The sequence below is a fragment of the Amborella trichopoda genome, chromosome 3 (genome assembly GCF_054954075.1).
Source record: "Amborella trichopoda isolate Santa Cruz 75 chromosome 3, AtrichopodaSantaCruz75HAP2 v2.0, whole genome shotgun sequence".
Taxonomy (NCBI): Eukaryota; Viridiplantae; Streptophyta; class Magnoliopsida; order Amborellales; family Amborellaceae; genus Amborella; species Amborella trichopoda.
Genome location: NC_142338.1, coordinates 28,552,108 through 28,570,157, shown reverse-complemented (window position 1 = coordinate 28,570,157; position 18,050 = coordinate 28,552,108). Strand labels below are relative to the sequence as shown.

The 18,050-nt window shown below is 36.0% G+C and overlaps 1 protein-coding gene across 11 annotated transcripts in view; it reads right to left on the bottom strand.

Moving 5' to 3' along the window:
• The window catches only part of LOC18430618 (uncharacterized), a 36,416-nt gene extending 18,859 nt beyond the window's left edge, over nt 1–17,557 (bottom strand). The window contains exons 1-6 of one of the 11 annotated variants that reach the window (XM_088860499.1): nt 15,375–17,551; nt 10,956–11,094; nt 10,448–10,556; nt 10,231–10,318; nt 9,761–9,954; nt 7,550–7,701 (exon numbers count right to left, since the gene is read on the bottom strand). In XM_088860499.1, coding sequence (XP_088716625.1) covers nt 10,308–10,318; nt 10,448–10,556; nt 10,956–11,094; nt 15,375–15,502 — 387 coding nt within the window. In that variant the 5' untranslated portion in view covers nt 15,503–17,551 and the 3' untranslated portion in view covers nt 7,550–7,701; nt 9,761–9,954; nt 10,231–10,307. Of the gene's footprint in view, nt 1–1,700; nt 1,955–7,426; nt 7,702–9,335; nt 9,955–10,230; nt 10,319–10,447; nt 10,557–10,955; nt 11,095–15,374 lie in introns of those variants that run through there. The other 10 variants (XM_088860501.1, XR_016051046.1, XR_016051045.1 and 7 more) reach the window with 10 other exon arrangements.
• Between the last annotated feature and the right edge of the window lie 493 nt (nt 17,558–18,050).

Here is an 18,050-nt window from a genome sequence, read left to right as displayed (position 1 = left end):
TACTATTTTCATAGGGTGAGGACGTGTGGGTATGGAAGGATAGATATGGATGAGGAATTAAAGATTTAAAAGAGAGATTTTTATGGGAGATTTTCACGGGAGTAAAGATTTAAGGAAAGATTTTATGAGGGGAGATTCACGTGAGAATGAGATGAAACTAGAGAGAGAAAATCGTGGGGGATAGAGAGAGAGAGATTAAAGTGGGGGAGAAAGAGATAGATGTGGTGGAGAGAGAGAGAGAGAGAGAGAGAGAGAAAGAGAGAGAGAGAGAGAGAGAGAGAGAGATTGACGGGTTTTTCTTTAGTTTAGGCTTTCATTTTTATTTTTAACATTATATTAAGTGGAAAGCTTATGTACAGAAGCTGGAACTTGATTTTTTTTCCAAGAGAGTTTGCTAATGAATGAAGAAAGATAGCTTCTTCTCCTCCATGGCTTGATTTACAGCCACATTTTTCCCCCTATTATTATTGAATTTGTGCTTTTTTAAAATCAAAAGAAGGCCGGATTTAATTTCCCGGACTCCTTTTGCATCAAGGGGAGGCACAACTGCTCTAACAGCTATTGATACCAACTTCATGGAAACATAAAAGTCAATTGTAGATGCATAGAATGGTAGAAAAGCACCAGAAGAAGCCATGGATGAAACATGATCAACAGCAGAAACATTTTTGACAATAGAAGACAACATGAATGAAGAAACAAAGAGCTGAAATGAGCACGGAGGCAGAGAATTGACTACAGAAATTAACACTACAACGAAGAGAGAAGTCTATATATCTTATCAGTTTAACATGCCAAAACCAAAATGCTGAGGAACAATCAGGGATACCAGATCTCTATACTTGCATATGAGAGTTAAGACAAGGATGAACCTATTGATGAGAATATGATTTCCCAATCTTTAACAGATGAAAATGATGACATAGAAAATGATGTTGAGAAGCATGAGACAACCCTAGAGGTGACCACTGAGAACACAAGTGTGAATAAAGATGTAGAAAGACCGTCAGAGTTACCATCCATAAAACACAATATTCAAGCAACAGGTGAATCTGAACTCCTGAAAAGGTAATCAAAAGAAAGCCTCCTGTGGTGAGAGACATGGAGACACTCGTGCCCATAAACAGGAGCAAAAATTAAGAAAAAGGATTAAATGAAAATAAAAATTGAACTTAATGCTAGTTGTATAGCTCTCTCTCTCTCTCTCTCTCTCTCTCTCTCTCTCTCTCTCTCTCTTCTCTCTCTCTCTCACACACGCACACACACAAATACACACACAGACCCACATGGATACACAAATTTCTGGGGTACAAAATCATGGATACACAAATTTCTGGGGTACAAAATCATGGGTACACAAATTTTAGGGTACAAAATCATGGATACACAAATTTCAGGGGTACAAAATCATGGATAATGTTTCAGTCAGTGAAATTTCACAAATCTTGCATGTAAAAACCTTATTTTCTTTGTCATAGCACATAATCAAAAAGAAATCAGCAAAATCACAAGTGACACACAGGAAGCACCAGAGGCTGCCTTGAGAACAGAAGAAATTATAGGCGGAAAACTTGACAAAAGCTAATAAGGGAAAGAAAGTACGGACAACTTTAGGGGAAAACTCTGATTCGTTGTCCAACTATTGAAGTGTTGGCACATTCATTGCAGAAGAGGACAACATGGAGGTACCCAATAAAGAAAAACACAAAATAAAGATACGGATTCACCATATGTAATAAAGGAAAGATGCATATTGGTTTACCATATGTAATAAAGGAAAGATTTAAGATTGCCTTACCAAGTGAAATTGAAGACGGCAAGCGTTAAGAAAGCTCTAGAAAGAGTGGTACAGAGATGAAAAATGAGGAAGAAAAGAGCTTGGTGTTTCAAACTAATGAAATAATAAGGCTCAAGAATCCCATCAAAGCAACTGAATCAGCATTGGAAAATAGCCCTGAAATAAGTGGTGCGACTGTAAGCAACTAAAGGTAAGAAATATGAAACATATTATTTGTTTTACTAGTGATTGAATTTAGTTTAAAAAAAGGTTAAAATAGAATATTGTACACACTGTACAGTAGATTTAACTGTTGATTTGTTCCACTTGAAATTTTATCTAAAATAGTGTTAGAGTGGAAACAAAGCAGACAAGCTTACGGGGAGACAAAGAAAATGAGGAAAAGCTTAGGGAAGCACGTCGTTTGTTCAATGATAAGAATGCACTTGAGAATATTGATGCATGCAAGAAAACCGAAGAGGTTTCAACTTAACTAAGAATGCCATGTCATTCATCCATGTCAGAAGCCTCAAGAGAGAGAAGCATTGAGCAAGATGATGCAAGAGAGGAACTTCAGAAAGTCGACGGCCCAAAGGAAAAGATTTCAGAATAACATGTGATTTCAAAAGAAAACATGGCCTGAAGGAAACATGTACGATTTGAATGAGATCCCAATCACAAGAGCTCAGAGCCACAAAACAAATTATGAAATTCAATCCCGTGAAGGGGTGGGCACTGCTAAAACATGAGATAACTGAGGCAAAAGAAGAAGCATGCAAAGTGAAAGACATAGTTGAAGAACAAAAGTTTGAGAAGATCAATGATTGGGTAACTAAAAAGCAATACACTTGAGGCTAGCAAAATCAAAGAGAAGGAGGTTTTGGACAAAGAAAACATTCTCAAGGATGAATCACACTCCTAAAAAAGAAAGCAAAGAGGGTGACAAATTGAGGAAAGTAAGAGCCGGGAAAACTAAAATTTTAAATAAAGAAACCCAAAAGAAGAAGAAAACCATACTCAAAATGTTAAGGATTTTGCCATGAAACCGGACTGTACCATCAAAAGCATCGAGGAAGACAAGACAGGAGAGGATCCAAAGAATCTTCAGAGCTAAGTGTCTAAAGATGCAAGGGAAAGCATGGGAACATATCTTGCTAGTGAAGAGGGCAGCACAGGTAAGAACCTGAACTATTCATCTGAAATTTAAATAAGGATATGAGTCTCAAGATAATGGACTGTACCTTACACGCAAGTAAGATAACATCAAGGAGCCTGAGAAAATCGAGGAAGAAATATCAGAAAAGAAAGGAAATGGACAAGATTCAGAGAAAGCTTCACGTCTGGTACCAGAAGCAAATGACAGTGAAAACAATGATGCAAGAGAAACTCCAGAAGTTGAATTTCCAACAAAAGAGGAAGCCCCACAGAAGAAGTCGAACACAACAATACAAGGTAAGAAACCAAAGAAAGTCCTCGAAGTTTATCTTAAGCATCAGTTAAAACTTTCAAATAAAAACACCAATTGGAGTGAGAGAGGCCGAAATAAACAGTGTACATTTAAGAATTCAGTTGGAATCTTAGAGAGAATAAGACCAGACAAATTCTTTTTTAGTTTTAAAAAAGAAATAGGGGACCAATATTAGACCTCAGATTGTTCTTAAATTAGAATGAATCCAACCACTTTTTATTATGTCTACTTTTAAACCAATTTTTATTCTGTCCATTTCCATTTAAAAATGAAAAATTTGGCCCCCCATAACATGCGGCTGAGAATTCTTGGCTTGTATCCCCTCCATGCCCACATGTATTTGTCGGTACATAAGACAAAACGCTCAGTCTCATACATGTGCAGAAAAAAAATACTACCTATAATTCTGACAAAATGTCAACCACATAGACATGGTATAATGGCAGGCTAATTTTGGTTTTCTAATTACAATTCTTGCATTGGGGCATGTACCCAAAAAGATCTTCAACCAAAATTCACCAAAATATCATATAATATGAAGAGCTGACAATAGGAAAAGTTAGCCAATTGTGACAATATATAAAGAAGTTTCTAGAAGACTCAGATCAAAGAAACTAATATTGTATATGACAAATATACAGCATGCGGAGAAACTATTATGGACCAAAGTCAGATGCTTGACAATTTCACTTATTTGGAGGTAAAGAAAAGATTCATCATGGAATCACTGATGGTAAGAAAGTAGAAGAGAAGGAAACAGCACCCAGAACAAAGATGTATATGGTTTGCCTAAAGTACTGGTTCCAGTTCAAAGAAAGCTCCCAAAAGACCAGGCAGAAGGAGAAATAGGACTGGACAAAGTTGAGAAAGTAGCATTGGCAGAGATCAACAAGGCTGATATTTAATCTAGTGATGGCTCAAAGGTAAAGTACTCGATTGGGAAAGTGAAAAAATTCCATAATTGGGAAGTCATCACATTCGGAGCCCCTTTTCACAGGGGCACAAAAAAGTGACAATGGACAGAACTGAGTAAAACGTTGTATATGTATGTGTGTGTGTGTCATTTAGTTGCTTACATCAACTTTGTATACATTTCAGAATTTTGTACAGACTGCCAGTTTCTGCTGCAGTATGGTTAGTTACACAAATGTTAAACCATTTAGCACTTTTGGAATATATGAAAGGCGTAGTACATTTGTCTGTACTGTATAAAGAAATTTCTATTTACAAGAATTTTGAATATAATGTTAATTAGACCAAACGTCAAAAGGAAACGCCGGCTTTAAAAAATATGGAATTGAAACGACTAAATCAAGTGACAAATGTCGTCAAAGAGGAAACAGCAGCGAAGCTGTCTTCAAACTTTACACAGATCCTGCTTCAGGCTGTTCGAACCCTTATTGGCTGAAGGTCATCGATTGGGCCTTCTTTGGCTAAAACTTGCTTTTTTATGTACCTTTTCTGATTGTTTTGTTTAATTTAGAGTTAGAATGACAACTTATTCATATAGATAGATACGTGATTGAGGGGCTAGATCCTTTCTATAATATAGGGCATGATTTTGTGAAGGACCAAATCACTTTAACTAGCTCAAAAGATCAGGCTCAAACTCATGGGAGCCATAGTTCCATACAAACTGACATAGGGATTTCTAAGCCTACTCAGGATTCTGTTACCTAAGAGAGTCGCAGTTCCATATTAAATGAGTCCATGATCCAGTAGACTGAAAAGCCTGAAGCTGAATTCTTTGCGTAGACATTCATGTTGAAGAGCAACTATCCGCGCCCAACAGCAACATTTCGGTTGGTTGAAGCCCAAAACAAAGGAAGAGAGGATAGTGAAAACACCATCTTAACCTGTATGATTTTCTAAAGCGAATCTGGAATTTTCTTTTTCGCTATTTTTGCGAGTACTTCTTGAGTCTCCAAAAATCTTTGCATACTTCTTGCTTCTGGAATCCCTTCAACAGAGGTGATCACTTGAGGTATTCTTTATAGACAACACTCCAGAGTATTTTGTGGTAGTCAAACAATAGATACGCTACTGGTGTCAGGGAAAAGGAAGCTGCAAAGTTATAATGGGCAATCCTCGTGAAAAATATTTGAAACTTTGCTTGATCGCAGCTTTCTTGGGAGCTCAATCGTGGTGGTGTTTATCAAGAGATAAGCTCAGTAACATGCAGAGGGTGTTCACAATACTGCTGACACGATGGATACAAAGATGGAATACCCAGGCACTTCTCTCTAACAGGCATGAGATTTTATGGAAGTACCTCTCTAGTCTGCTGTTCAAGGGATCCGTCAGAGTGGGCCAGTAGGGCCACTTCATACGGATTCACTAGGGGAGATGCAAGAAATTTCTAGAATCAAGAACCAGTTGGATATATGGATCTATTGCTTCCAAAGGCTTCTATAGGGGATAGTATCTAGGATTCTTTTAATGTTTTTGTTTCGGGTTGTTAAGCTTGTTTGGAAGAGAGAGGCTCAACTCAAGACTGCTCTCACTGCAAACAAGGTGTCTCAGAGTTAAGCCAAAGGTTTGTTTGAGGATTGATTCCCATTCCTCAACTTACAGAATATGTGTGATACATTTCAATCAAAAGTAAAAGTCATTCATAAAATAAATAGATAAATAAATTTCCCATGGCCTAACAATGAGTGCAAGCTATATTTTCAAGCTAAATTAAGAAAGGAATAAATCAAACTACAAATTTTTATTTTGTAAAAGAACAAAAAAAAAAATACCATAAACAGGTGTGATGTCTGTCTTTTAATTCTTTTTCTCAAAAATATAACAAAAGCATGGATATTGACGATTTATACACACTTCAATTGGTATTATGAAGCAACATAACATTCGATGGTTCTAGAAAATGTTGAAAGTCAAAACATTTCGCATCTAATAAAATCAAAGAAAACCCTGAAAATGAGGATTATTCCTAATTATTACAATGAATTCTACATTTATATTTATGGGCCAAGCTTATAGGATATAATGCGCAATATGCTAATTCTACAGTAGTACAGCAAAACCAATTCTGGCCGATTAACATTACAATATCAAATTCAGACCTTCTTGTTTTCTTGTTTCATTTAAATGATCAAAATTGATATCCAAATGACAAATAGAGTACAACTTATATTAACCATCACCAAAACAAAATTATTGCATCAAACCACTGTGGCCATGATCATTGTTCCAAGAATCATATCCAAGGGATAAAGTCCCACACCAGCTGATCACTTACCACATTAAAGAATTGGTCTTCTAGAAAATAGAAAGAAAGAATAAACCCATTTCTCATAATCAATATTCAAGAAGGCAGGTTTGGCCACCAAAGTGGCCAGGCTAGTGCCAGGATACCTGAGCAACCTGCAAAAAAGGTCGGCCTCTATGTCCTTGAGGACGATACTGGGGGGGTTCTGTTGGTTACTAAATCCCCCTAATTGAATGCACAGAACATCATTTTTAAAGAACATCATTTCATAGTTTCTTATTTGTGTTATTTTATTGTGTAGTTCATACTTTGAATGTGAAACTGAATGACTAAAACATTAAATGAGTGAAAATTGCCCAAAATTCATCTATTATGCAACAATAAAAAATTTCAATAACTAACATGTCGACTTTCCATTACAAGTCACGACTCACAGCTCACAACTTAAAAAAAAGTCACAACTCAAAATGTTAAATGAAAAGAAAAAAATCTACATAAACAATGACCAAATTGAAAAGAAGAACAAAACAATACCCAACAATAAAAAATATCACCAAACCCTAAACCAAGAAATGAAATACACAAACCTCTCAAAACACAGTCGAACATGGCTCGAATCGGTGACCTTTGGTTGCAAATAGACCTCTTTTGCAACCACTTTAAGTCTCAAGAAGTTTTGAATTGAATACCTTTTGAGTTTGCAAGAAATCAAAAAGTTTGAAATTTTAGTTTTATCTTCAAAAAAACACAAATTCTTGTTTGTTAGGGTATTTTTCAAGCAAAAAATAAACACAAATGGATTTTGGGCGCAGCTAGAATACCCCCCAGCCAATTGTGCTTCATCAGTCCACCTAGGCAGGCGACTTAGTACCAACCTGAATAGGGCCCACCAGGGCCATATCCTATCGATCGGCCCCCTAGGCCACCTCGATGGCGTGGTGGCCAAGGTTTCATTCACTGCTCATAATAAAAGGCTATTTCCATTGACATGAATATAAAAGTACAAAAATTAACATTACATTTTTCTGTGAGCCACATTAGCCTGAAGAGATGGATGCAATTTAACAATTATCAGAGTACTTTAAACCTGTTATAGAAGCAGAACACAAACGTGGGTCAACAATAGTTTCCATGGAACCAAAGAACTCATTATTTTGCAGCAGGGTTCTGATGCTTGAGTTGTCAAAAATCACATCAAGAGAAGCATTCAGGCCATGAGATAATGGGTCAGTCATGAAGCTGCAAACATACCCAAAAAAGAAAATGTCAAAAAGCCCATATTTTCCCATTGTCCCTCTCAATAAAGATCTTAAAATTAAGATGAAAACTAAGGCATGAAAAAACATTGTCCAATAGATCAATCAATATGAACCAAGGTTTACAAAAACGGATCCGCGACCCAAATCGGCTACCCCAAATACCGTGTTGGATCGGTGGATTGGCGATCGGGATTGGAGAATCGGCTGGATCAACGATCCAGATCAGAGAATCCGCCAGATCGGCAAGATCCAGCATTAAAAATTTTCAAAAAAACACTAGAATTTGTTTAAAAAATCTAGATATTTATGTTTTCAAAAAAATAATGGTATTACATTATAAATTTTTATTACTTTAATAAAAATACATAAATACTGAGAACCTGTCTCATGTCTGAGTATTTGTTATCCGTTAAATTCATTTTATGGAAAAAATAAAATTTAAAATGTAATTCATTGCAGTAAAATGGATCTGTCTAGGTCTAATTTTTACAGTAAAAAAAAATAAAGGAATCATACAATACTTTTAGATCCTTTGATCTGATAGAGAGAACAAAAGGTGTGACCCTAACAATGACCTATCATGTTACACAAATGGCAATTGAAGTAGGCATACAGCCTAAATGTGCCTTATAAACTAAAGTTATTTGTTTCTTTTTTAATGAACTATATTAGTTTGCGCCTATGTTTTTTTATCCTGTAGCGTAAGTGGGGAGTGGAAATCATCATCCATCAGGATTTGCACTTATATTGATTTGCCCTTAAGTTTTTCATCCAGTAGTGTCAGCGGCAAGTGGAAATTATCCAACATCGGGGATTTAAAGAAGGAAAAGCCTATATAAAGGCTCAGGGCTGATGTGTATGGGTATCAGTGTTGTGGCATGCTTAAGCATGGGGTGGCTAGCCAAGGTATGAAGCTCCTGCAAGTATATTGACTACTTGGTAGTAGTTGGGGTGAATAATATAAAACAAGGGGCGAGCTACCACGTGTCTTTTGAAAAAAAAAAATTATGCATGCAAAAACTCAAAACGTTGCAAGCAAAAAGTCATCTTTCAATAAAAAAACTCAAAAAGTTGCAACTAGGATAGAATTTTCTCAACGGTCCCCATTTCTAGAGAGAACCGGCAGGTTCAATTCAGACAGAATCAGCCAGTTCCTGATAAACTGGTCAGTTCGGTCAATGAGCCAGACGGTTAGCAGGAGGGAGGGGAACCCGACCAGTTCCCGATATATGATGAGAACCGAATCGGCTGTACAATTTTCGATCCGGATCAGGAGATTCCGATCTGAATCGACAATTTTTAAAACCTTGATATGAACTACCATCTTGTCATACTTCCAACAAATATACAGTTATTGAATGAAATACATCATTGTAATTTCTTTCATCTTTTCCTAAAATATCAATTACTACTACTGCCTAGAACTAGAAAAAATGTATTTGTGTTTTAGACTATCACTTTTACAGCTGAAAGTCTGAAACTTAACAATAATGAACAATATAGGTCCTGCACCTCTTGCTTCTACACATATAACACTTACAACATGAGATGTGATGCATATTATTACGAGTGATGCATACTACTATGAGATTGAAACGAACAACAATAAGTTACCAATTCACAATCGACTACGAGCTCCACTTGAAACCAGGAGTTTTAAGGATGAGCATCAAGAAGTGAAGGCTCCCATTAGCTTGATTCAAATAGCAGCTACCATAAAGGATGCATCCAAGGGTTCTAGTAATGGTCCCAGAATTGGGTTCTCTATGACCTAGCTAATTGTAGGAGATTCTTGGGATGTGATTAGATGAGCAGGTAGATTGGCCCGTGGCCATATGACATCATAATGCCTTTGAGAATTACTAACAGGACATATCACCTTTCACAATTTTATTGAAGTAAATGCTAAGGCTAACACAAGATCAATACTGCTGTTGCCATGATGAGTTTGGGCATTAAGGGTTTATTTCTTCCTTTATATCTATACTTCTCTTCAATAACAAACACCACGTATCAAAACAAATTGGAAACTTGGTTACCTTGCCTCGAAATTCCTCCCTTCAGAACTCATGACCTCAAAAATATGATGGACAACCCATGGTGGTATAACAGTGTCATTTATCTCTATATTGTAGCATACACCAGATGATAATTCATCAGCATTTTCTTCTGAGAATCTGCCTTTTGAAGCTTCAAGAATAGCAGCAGCTCTCTTGATCTGTTTGCATTTGACCTGTTTACATGGTTGTAAACCACAACTTAACCAAACAGTTATGATGTTTCAATATGGCAACCAACAGTTATCAGGAAAGTTCCGCTTAATGGCAACCCATTATTGGATAAAATGGGATATACACAATTGGGGTCTACAAGTTACTATTGCATTTCATGATCTTATCTTCAACTCATTATTGGATGAAATCAAGAAAAACACAACAGTACTTTAGTAGTCACATTGCAACTATATGGACCATTCCAAAATGTCAACAAATTTTCCAGTATCACCCACCTCCAGAACAAAAAGAGACGCATTCTTAAACGGCTTAGGTGAATAAAGTACAGGAACATCAATGCAGGCCAAAGAGTTCAAGAAAGACCTGATGAACACAAAAGCAAACTTCAGAAATGTAACTCTTAAACAAACACATGCAGAATACCAATATTATGATATCATAACAAATAAATGGCAGAGAAATATAGTACAGGAGAGGAAGATTGATTAGTACCTATGATTAAGTAAAAAGTCATATAATTTATGGACTCTTTCATTGCCAACAAAGCCAATAAGGACTGAGAACTGTTGTCCACATTATTAATGAAACCCAGATGGAGTGTCTGCATAAGTACACCATAAAAAACAATGATTATCAATAATGGCCGCACTATATATTGTTACTCAGATTTTCATCAAATGCACTGACACTATCTGACGCTTCAAAATTAAGCAGCCAAGTTTGGTTGCCAGTAACTTGGCAATATTCAGTTATTTCTAGTTGCCAGAAAATGAAGACCACATAGAATTCAACAACTAAGTAGTTCAGTTCATAGAAACGAAAAGCCAATATTTATATTGAACATTTTCTTCTTTTATTTTTTGGGCAAGTCCCAATTATACAGAATAAACACAACCCACATACATACAACAATAAGTATTTTAAAAAATAGGAACACACACACACACACACACACATGCATTCATGCGCTGGAAGTCTTGTTTATATGCTGCATGCTTGCCTGTTGGTGGCAGATGACATGAGCATTAGGAATTAACCTGCCCGGGACTTTTCTTCTCAAAATCAGAGAGTTCAAGTATGTCTTCACTTGAAGCTTGCTCAATTTCAGAATGGCAAAGGGGTATAGAGAAATCAACATCCTATTTTAGCGGAATAGGAAAAACAATCAAAGATAAGAATTTGAATAGAGTAACTGATAGCATAAGGAAAAGCAATCAAAGATAGGAATTTGAATAGATTAACAGATAACAAGACGTAAAAATTGAACCCAAAAGAGAAGTAACAAAATTGTTTTTTCCCATAAAGCATGAATTGTATCACTATGCCCATTCTGAAAAATGTAATTGTTAACCAGTGCAATTACAAATGGTTTGAGCAACAACAACAACCAAAGACTAATAAAAGTGCAGTCTATCATTCAAAGATGCCCCTATCCTCGTATATTGTTTAAAATCTAAAAGTGTAGATAACAGAAATATATACACGTGACTGCATGAATGTGTCTACTTGCTTATGGACCTCTGAAGATGCAGATAATGTCACACCTGCACAAGAATATGTATATTGACTATTGAAATGTGTGTGTCTAAGAAAAGAGAGGTAGTGTATATCATAGCGACCAGAATCTTCCACCCCGGATGGTTGGAATCTCGCTTCGGCACTTCAATCAACGAATCTTTGAAGAACCTCATTCTTTAAACTTAGGAATCTTGCTTCCACCTTTTAAGAATCTCGAATGGTATTTGTAATCCTGATTCCAAAACATGAAATCCCTAGGTTCATAGTTGTACTAAACTATAATTCGATCGGCATGGAATCTCACTTCCACCTTTTAGGAATACCAATCTGAGTTATTTGGAATCCAAGCACGAATTCCTCAGTGGACTAGCCTAACATGCTTTAACACGTCTTAGGTTCAAGGTTACCTTCATTATTCCCTTGTGGAAGAATGATTGCAAAAAATATTATGGAATACTTGGAATCTTTTAAACATTATTTGAAACACAGTTCGCTAAAATATTATTAAATAATATACAAATCGCAAATTCTTAATTAGACACAGATGGGTCTCTAAAAACTCTACTTGACATCATTCCTAAAGTCTGGAACCCAAAATAAATGTCTTATTTTTAAATAATTATTATTAATAAATCAAATTATTTTACTTTCTTTATTCACTCTGGAAGCTCTAGTACTTAGTGAAATCTAGTTAAGGCCCCTCAATGACCTTGATGCCAATACTTGGTCGACTGTGATTAAGGGCGATCAATACATCGATTCAAATGCTAAGGGAACCCTGCTTTAGGGCAGTCAAGGATATCGATTTTGACACCTGACAAATAGGAATAACTATTCTTGATATATGCATTGAAGGGGCAACACTCTTGATCATCACCATCAGCCAAGACTAATCTTTTGGGATTGGCTTTTTCTTCCCCTTTTTTCTCTATGATAAGATGTCGTAAAGTTTTATACTGGCTGCCTAACTAATGCAACCCACTTTACCTCTTTTACCGGGGTTTGGGATGGGTTAAGGGAAAGTTTAAGGTCCTCACTGTTATCAAACCAAAATTATGTTTGGTTTTAGTTTTTATTCAGGTTCAAATGATATATATTTTAACTTTAGTTTTAGTTTTAGGGTTTTTAAGTTTTTTAGGATTCTAGGGTCTTTTTATAGTTTTTTATTTACTATTCACTAGTTTCTATTCATAGATATTATCCATGGGTATTATTCATAGGGGTAAAATTGTTATTATAAAGTTTGTGTTTAAGTTAGGATTTTTTTAGAGTAAACAGTAAAAATAGGGTGTGAATAGTATCAACAAGCCCTATTTAGGGTTTTGGATAACGTTCTTATGCAAGAAAAGCCAGATCCACTTAAATCTGACTTGTTTTGATGGCTATTGAACTATTTTTTATGGCTATTGAACTATTATGGGCTTCTTTTCTCTATTTTCCTGCATCAAAATAGTATCAGAGCTCATGATTTATTCAAAAAAGCCAGGAAACTACAGCCAAGTCTTTGTTGATTTTAGCGAGGTTTCTGCTGATACTCTGCCTAGTGTTTGTGATTTCGATGAACTTATGGCAATGAGATGGGCCCATAGAAGGGAACTTTTGTAGACCCACTTCATGATCCCTAAGATGATGAAATTAACGACCTTAAGATCCATGCTCAGCAACTAGTGCAACAGTTTGCAAGCATCATTCATGGACAAAATGGTGATCTTTCTACCCAAGAAGATGTTGAATACAACCATTTTCACCTCCATGCTCCGTGTGATGAGTCAAGTGAAGAGAAAAGTGATAGAAGACCTAGACATGGGGAACATCACTCTAGGGTTTTTTATTTGAAAGAGGACATTCTTGATTTTGACACAAGTTGTCCGCAGGTTGTAGATTGGGATTTACCACCAATATTTAGTACATGCTTAGATGAATAACAAGATTTTGTAAGAGATCCAATCAGCAATGATGATAAAGATTTCTTGGTTAAACCAATCTTTGATGAAGAAAAAGATGAAAGACTCCAAGGAGAATTAATAGGTGAAGGTGTTTACTCAATCATCCAATCCAACAATCACTTCAACGATGCACCCCTGGTGCGTTTTAGGGTTGAACCTAGGCAATTTCAGCAAGGTTATATAGGATGCAATTTAAGCAAGTTTATGTGACCAAACAGGCGTTATTGGCATACATTGACCCTTTCCTTGAGGTTTTCTTAAAAGTGTTTGTAAATATCTCAATTAATTTCAAAGCCCCAGCCTCAATGCCTAATTGTTGTATTTTAATGGGGCTAATAAACCACAAGTCCAAGGATTCAAAGGATAATGTTCAAGTTAAAGTTGTAAAACTAATGCAAAATCCATCTTAGCCTACTTCAAAACTCAATGACGATTTTTTCCAATCAAGGGAGAATGATGCAGGACAATTACTTTTATTTTTAATTTTTATTCAATTTCAAATGATGTATATTTTAATTTTAGTTTTAGTTTTAGGGTTTATTCTTAAGGTTTTTAAGTTTTTTAGGATTCTAGGGTGTTTTATAGTTATTTATTTACTATTCATAGGTACTATTTATGGGTACTGTAGACAAAGGTAAAAATATTATTACAAAGTTTGTGTTGAAGTTAAGATTTTTTGGGCATGAACAGTAAAAACAAGGTGTGAATAGTGCCAACAAGCTCTATTCACTTTTTTGTACAAGTAAAGCTAGAGCCACTCAAATTTGGCCTAGTTTGATGGTTATTGAATTGTTTTGGGCCTCTTATTCTCTGTTTTCCTGCATCAACTTCCTACCATAGGAAGCTTCTATCATCTTATAATTCCCCGCTTCTGATTCCTAAAATGCTCACAAAAAGCTTATGTGTCAAAATTTTTGAGATATTCCAAGTTTAATATTGCTTGGAAATGGGGATATTTTTTAACAAAATCAATATTAGAAAAGCAAGAGACTGCACTTATGTCCGACTTCCATAGTAAACTATTCTCAGGCCTGGGTTGTTTACAACCTAAACTACAGATACCGGAATCTCTCACCCAACGTCATGATTTCCATTCAGAATCCTGATTATACACAATTCCAATAGGGAATCTTTATGGAATCCATTTCTATGAAGTCACGAATCTCAATTTCTAATTTTAGGAATCTCAATTTCAACACTTATAGAATAACATTTCTAATATTTATTTATTTTCGATTGCACAACTATTGAATCTCAATTCTACACTCGTTGAATATGGATTTTCACATATAATGACACCCAATTCGATTGTTCTTGAATCCAAATTCTTGAACACCAAGTACAACGGTTCATAGATAAAAGAAACCACAAATTAATCAAACATCGAATCTTGCTTCCACCCTCATAGAGCCTCAATCTGATTTCTTTGAATTTGTAATAACACAAAATGAAATAGTAATATTCTACGTGCATAAATCTGTGACTTATGGATTGGTTCAAATATTTATGAATTTCAATTTGAATTCTTTGGAAACCGGATAGGCAATGATTGCCTCCCATAGTTCATATGTGCTCCGAATAATAGAGATTTAGGTTCAACCAATGTTCAAAGGCGGAGGCGTCAACGGCGGCCAAGGGCCTTGACCAACTAGGGGCACCTAGATACCTGGATGGCCCTAAGAGGAGGTTGTGGTCTAGACCATATGTTGTTTGTTGTGTGCGTATTTTTTGAAAGTATGTGTATGTGTTTAGTGTGTGTACATGCGCACATATTTGTGTGTGTGAGGTCTCACACAAAATTCTTACAAATTATCCTCTTTTTTCTTTCTTTTTTTGGGATTTGTATTTGTGAGAGAGACTTCTCGAACAATTGGAGGATATGTCAAGTGAGAGAGAGGTCTCGAACAATTGGAAAATATGTCAAGAGAGAGAGAGATTCTGTGAGAGAGAGGCACCTTGCACCAAACACTTGGAGGTCATCTTCTTCTTTATCTTCTGACATATAAAGAGGGAGCACGTGGGTCCATGAGTATCTTTGTGTGTGTATGTGATAGAGATTGCGCATCGAACACTTGGAGTCCATCTTCTTCTTCTTCTCATGTGTAGATAGAACCCATGGACCTGAGAAAGAGGCACAGAGAGAGAGACAGAAAGAAAGGCAATACCAGGCCTTATTTTTGTTTAGGTGGATACAAATTTCTTTTTTTGGCACTAAGTGGGCACCCAGACCGCCTAGGCCCCCTCCTACACCGTGTAGGCGACGGACTTAAGCATGCTCGTCCTGACCCTACTGCCTAGGCAATTTGTTGGCTAGGCCGCCTAAGAGGCCTGGTGGCCTACTTTTCTTCATTAGGTTCAATTATGATCATGTTTCTAATAGTGCTTGGACTAGCTCAGGTCACATTTCTAGTAGTGCTAGGATTGACTACCTTTTTTTAAAATCTAATTGGTAAAGAGTTTTATGTTCAAATAAGATTACAATACAAACAACACCAAGGTACAAACAAAATCTTATTTTGAACTACAATAATGAAATCAAAATCACATTTAAAAATACATGAGTTAATATTTCTATCTTTTGTAGATATTTCCCTAGGGGACTACAAATGTCCAGCAATTGACCATACTTTTGATACTAAATGAGACTCAATAATCACTACGTTGACTTCAAATCTAAGGAATCCTTCGTCTTAGAGACCTCTAATTTTGATTGCTTGATTAGGTTCTAAGTTGTTAAGGCACGGGATGTTAGTGATGTAGGACTTCTTCTTCTTCTTCTTTTTCTATGGGGGTTGAAACTCGACCCCATGGAGTCACAAACCTCGATTGCCGGATGAGTCGAAACTTGATTTCAAACTGCTATGAATCTCAATTTCCAAACTAATGTGAATATCAACTCTAAATACATCAGAAACTCGATTTCAAAGTGTCGGAATGTTGATTCCAGATACGAAAGAATCTCGATTCCAAATAGGTTTGAAAACTCAATTCCAAAGAGTTCAAGACCTCGGTTCCGTATAAATAGGATTCTCGATTCCATTGGATCGATTCTTGATTCTTATATTGTAAGAATCATGTTTCGCAAGATTCGCCTCATACAAAAGTTGATTCCGAAAACATGAATCTTCTAGCCAACCAGAATTCCATGATTCTATTTCCTAAAACTTCTCGGAATCTTAGGCGTTTCTAGCAACTATGAGTTAAAACTTTCCAACAATTTCCTGACTAGGCAAGCGCCACTAATGATGATTTTTCTTCTTTAAAAGTTAATTGTTTTTCATTAATTTCAAATTTGATGCACAAATGTGTATACCTCTGCCATAATCAAGCATCTACACAATAGACTTTATTCACAGTTACAGTCATCAAATAAATATAAAAAAAGCTCTGACCTAGCTAGCGGGTGTTAGGGATACATAAAATTTCTTAAGAAGAGTCTTAATTTCCCAAAACACAACATGTAGACGCCATGGGCACACCTCATAAGCGTTGCCCCATCTAATAACACTGCCCGAGTCTCCTTTTGGTACTACGTTCTGCAACTTCTATCCTATAATTCCCAGTCCATAGAAGAGGGACCATACTTCACCCAGACTCATTCGATATGCTCCACCCTAAAGTATTATTCACAACTTGGAACTCGGGATAAATAACACACCATTTTGTCCAGAGTTTTGCATATTACTGGGGCCGACAACTTCTACACTTTGTTTCCCATTCCTCTAGTCCTCTGATTTTGATATCCGAGCAAAACCTTCCCAATAAAGTTGCTTGGAATAACTCCATCTTCTGGACGATTGCTTCTCAGCTATTGATTTTAATGACTCCCAAACACTTTTGTTTTGCACCCTTTAACCAGAATTCTAGAATTCTCCACCAAGTTAGTAAAGTGATTTTGTCTTCATGGGCTCTTCCAATAACACTCTTTTCACCAGTTCTTTTCACACTCTTTTGATGAGGGTTTGGGTAATGAACATGAATCTTGATGTTCCTCCATCCAGTCCCTCCTTCCCAGCATGTCCCCATCTCTGGCCCCAAGTAGGAACCATTACTTCCTCTTTAGCAACTTATATGCCGTGAATGAATTGGGAAAGGTTTCTATGCTTCCCTTACAGTACAAAAAATATGTACTTTCCCCTTCCTCCAGCCATCCAATTTAAGATCGAATTGGGAAAGGTTTCTATGTTTCCCCTACGGTATAAAAAATAAATATTGTTCCCTTTATCCAGCTATCCAATTTAAGATCATGTGAGCCACTAACCATTTCATTTAGATCCGACGTCTCAGAGTATTTTATTTTATTTTTTTTCTACCAACTATATGAATATGAAATTTGGAACGTACCATCACCTCATTGAGGTGTACTTAAATAAAATATTAAAAAAATATTTTTGATAAAATACAATGACGAAAATACTCCTGAAGCATTCAGGGGTATTTTAGTTATTTTATTTTATTGGGAATATTGTTTTTTTATTTTTTATAGGTGCAAGTTCAAGAGAGGATTGGACGTCCAAATTTTGGTGTCAAAATGTTTTGTATAAAAAAAATTAAAAATAAAATAGTATAAAAAGTGACATTGTGATTGAGGCCATCTAAATCATCCATTTAAAATGGATAGTTGGATAAGG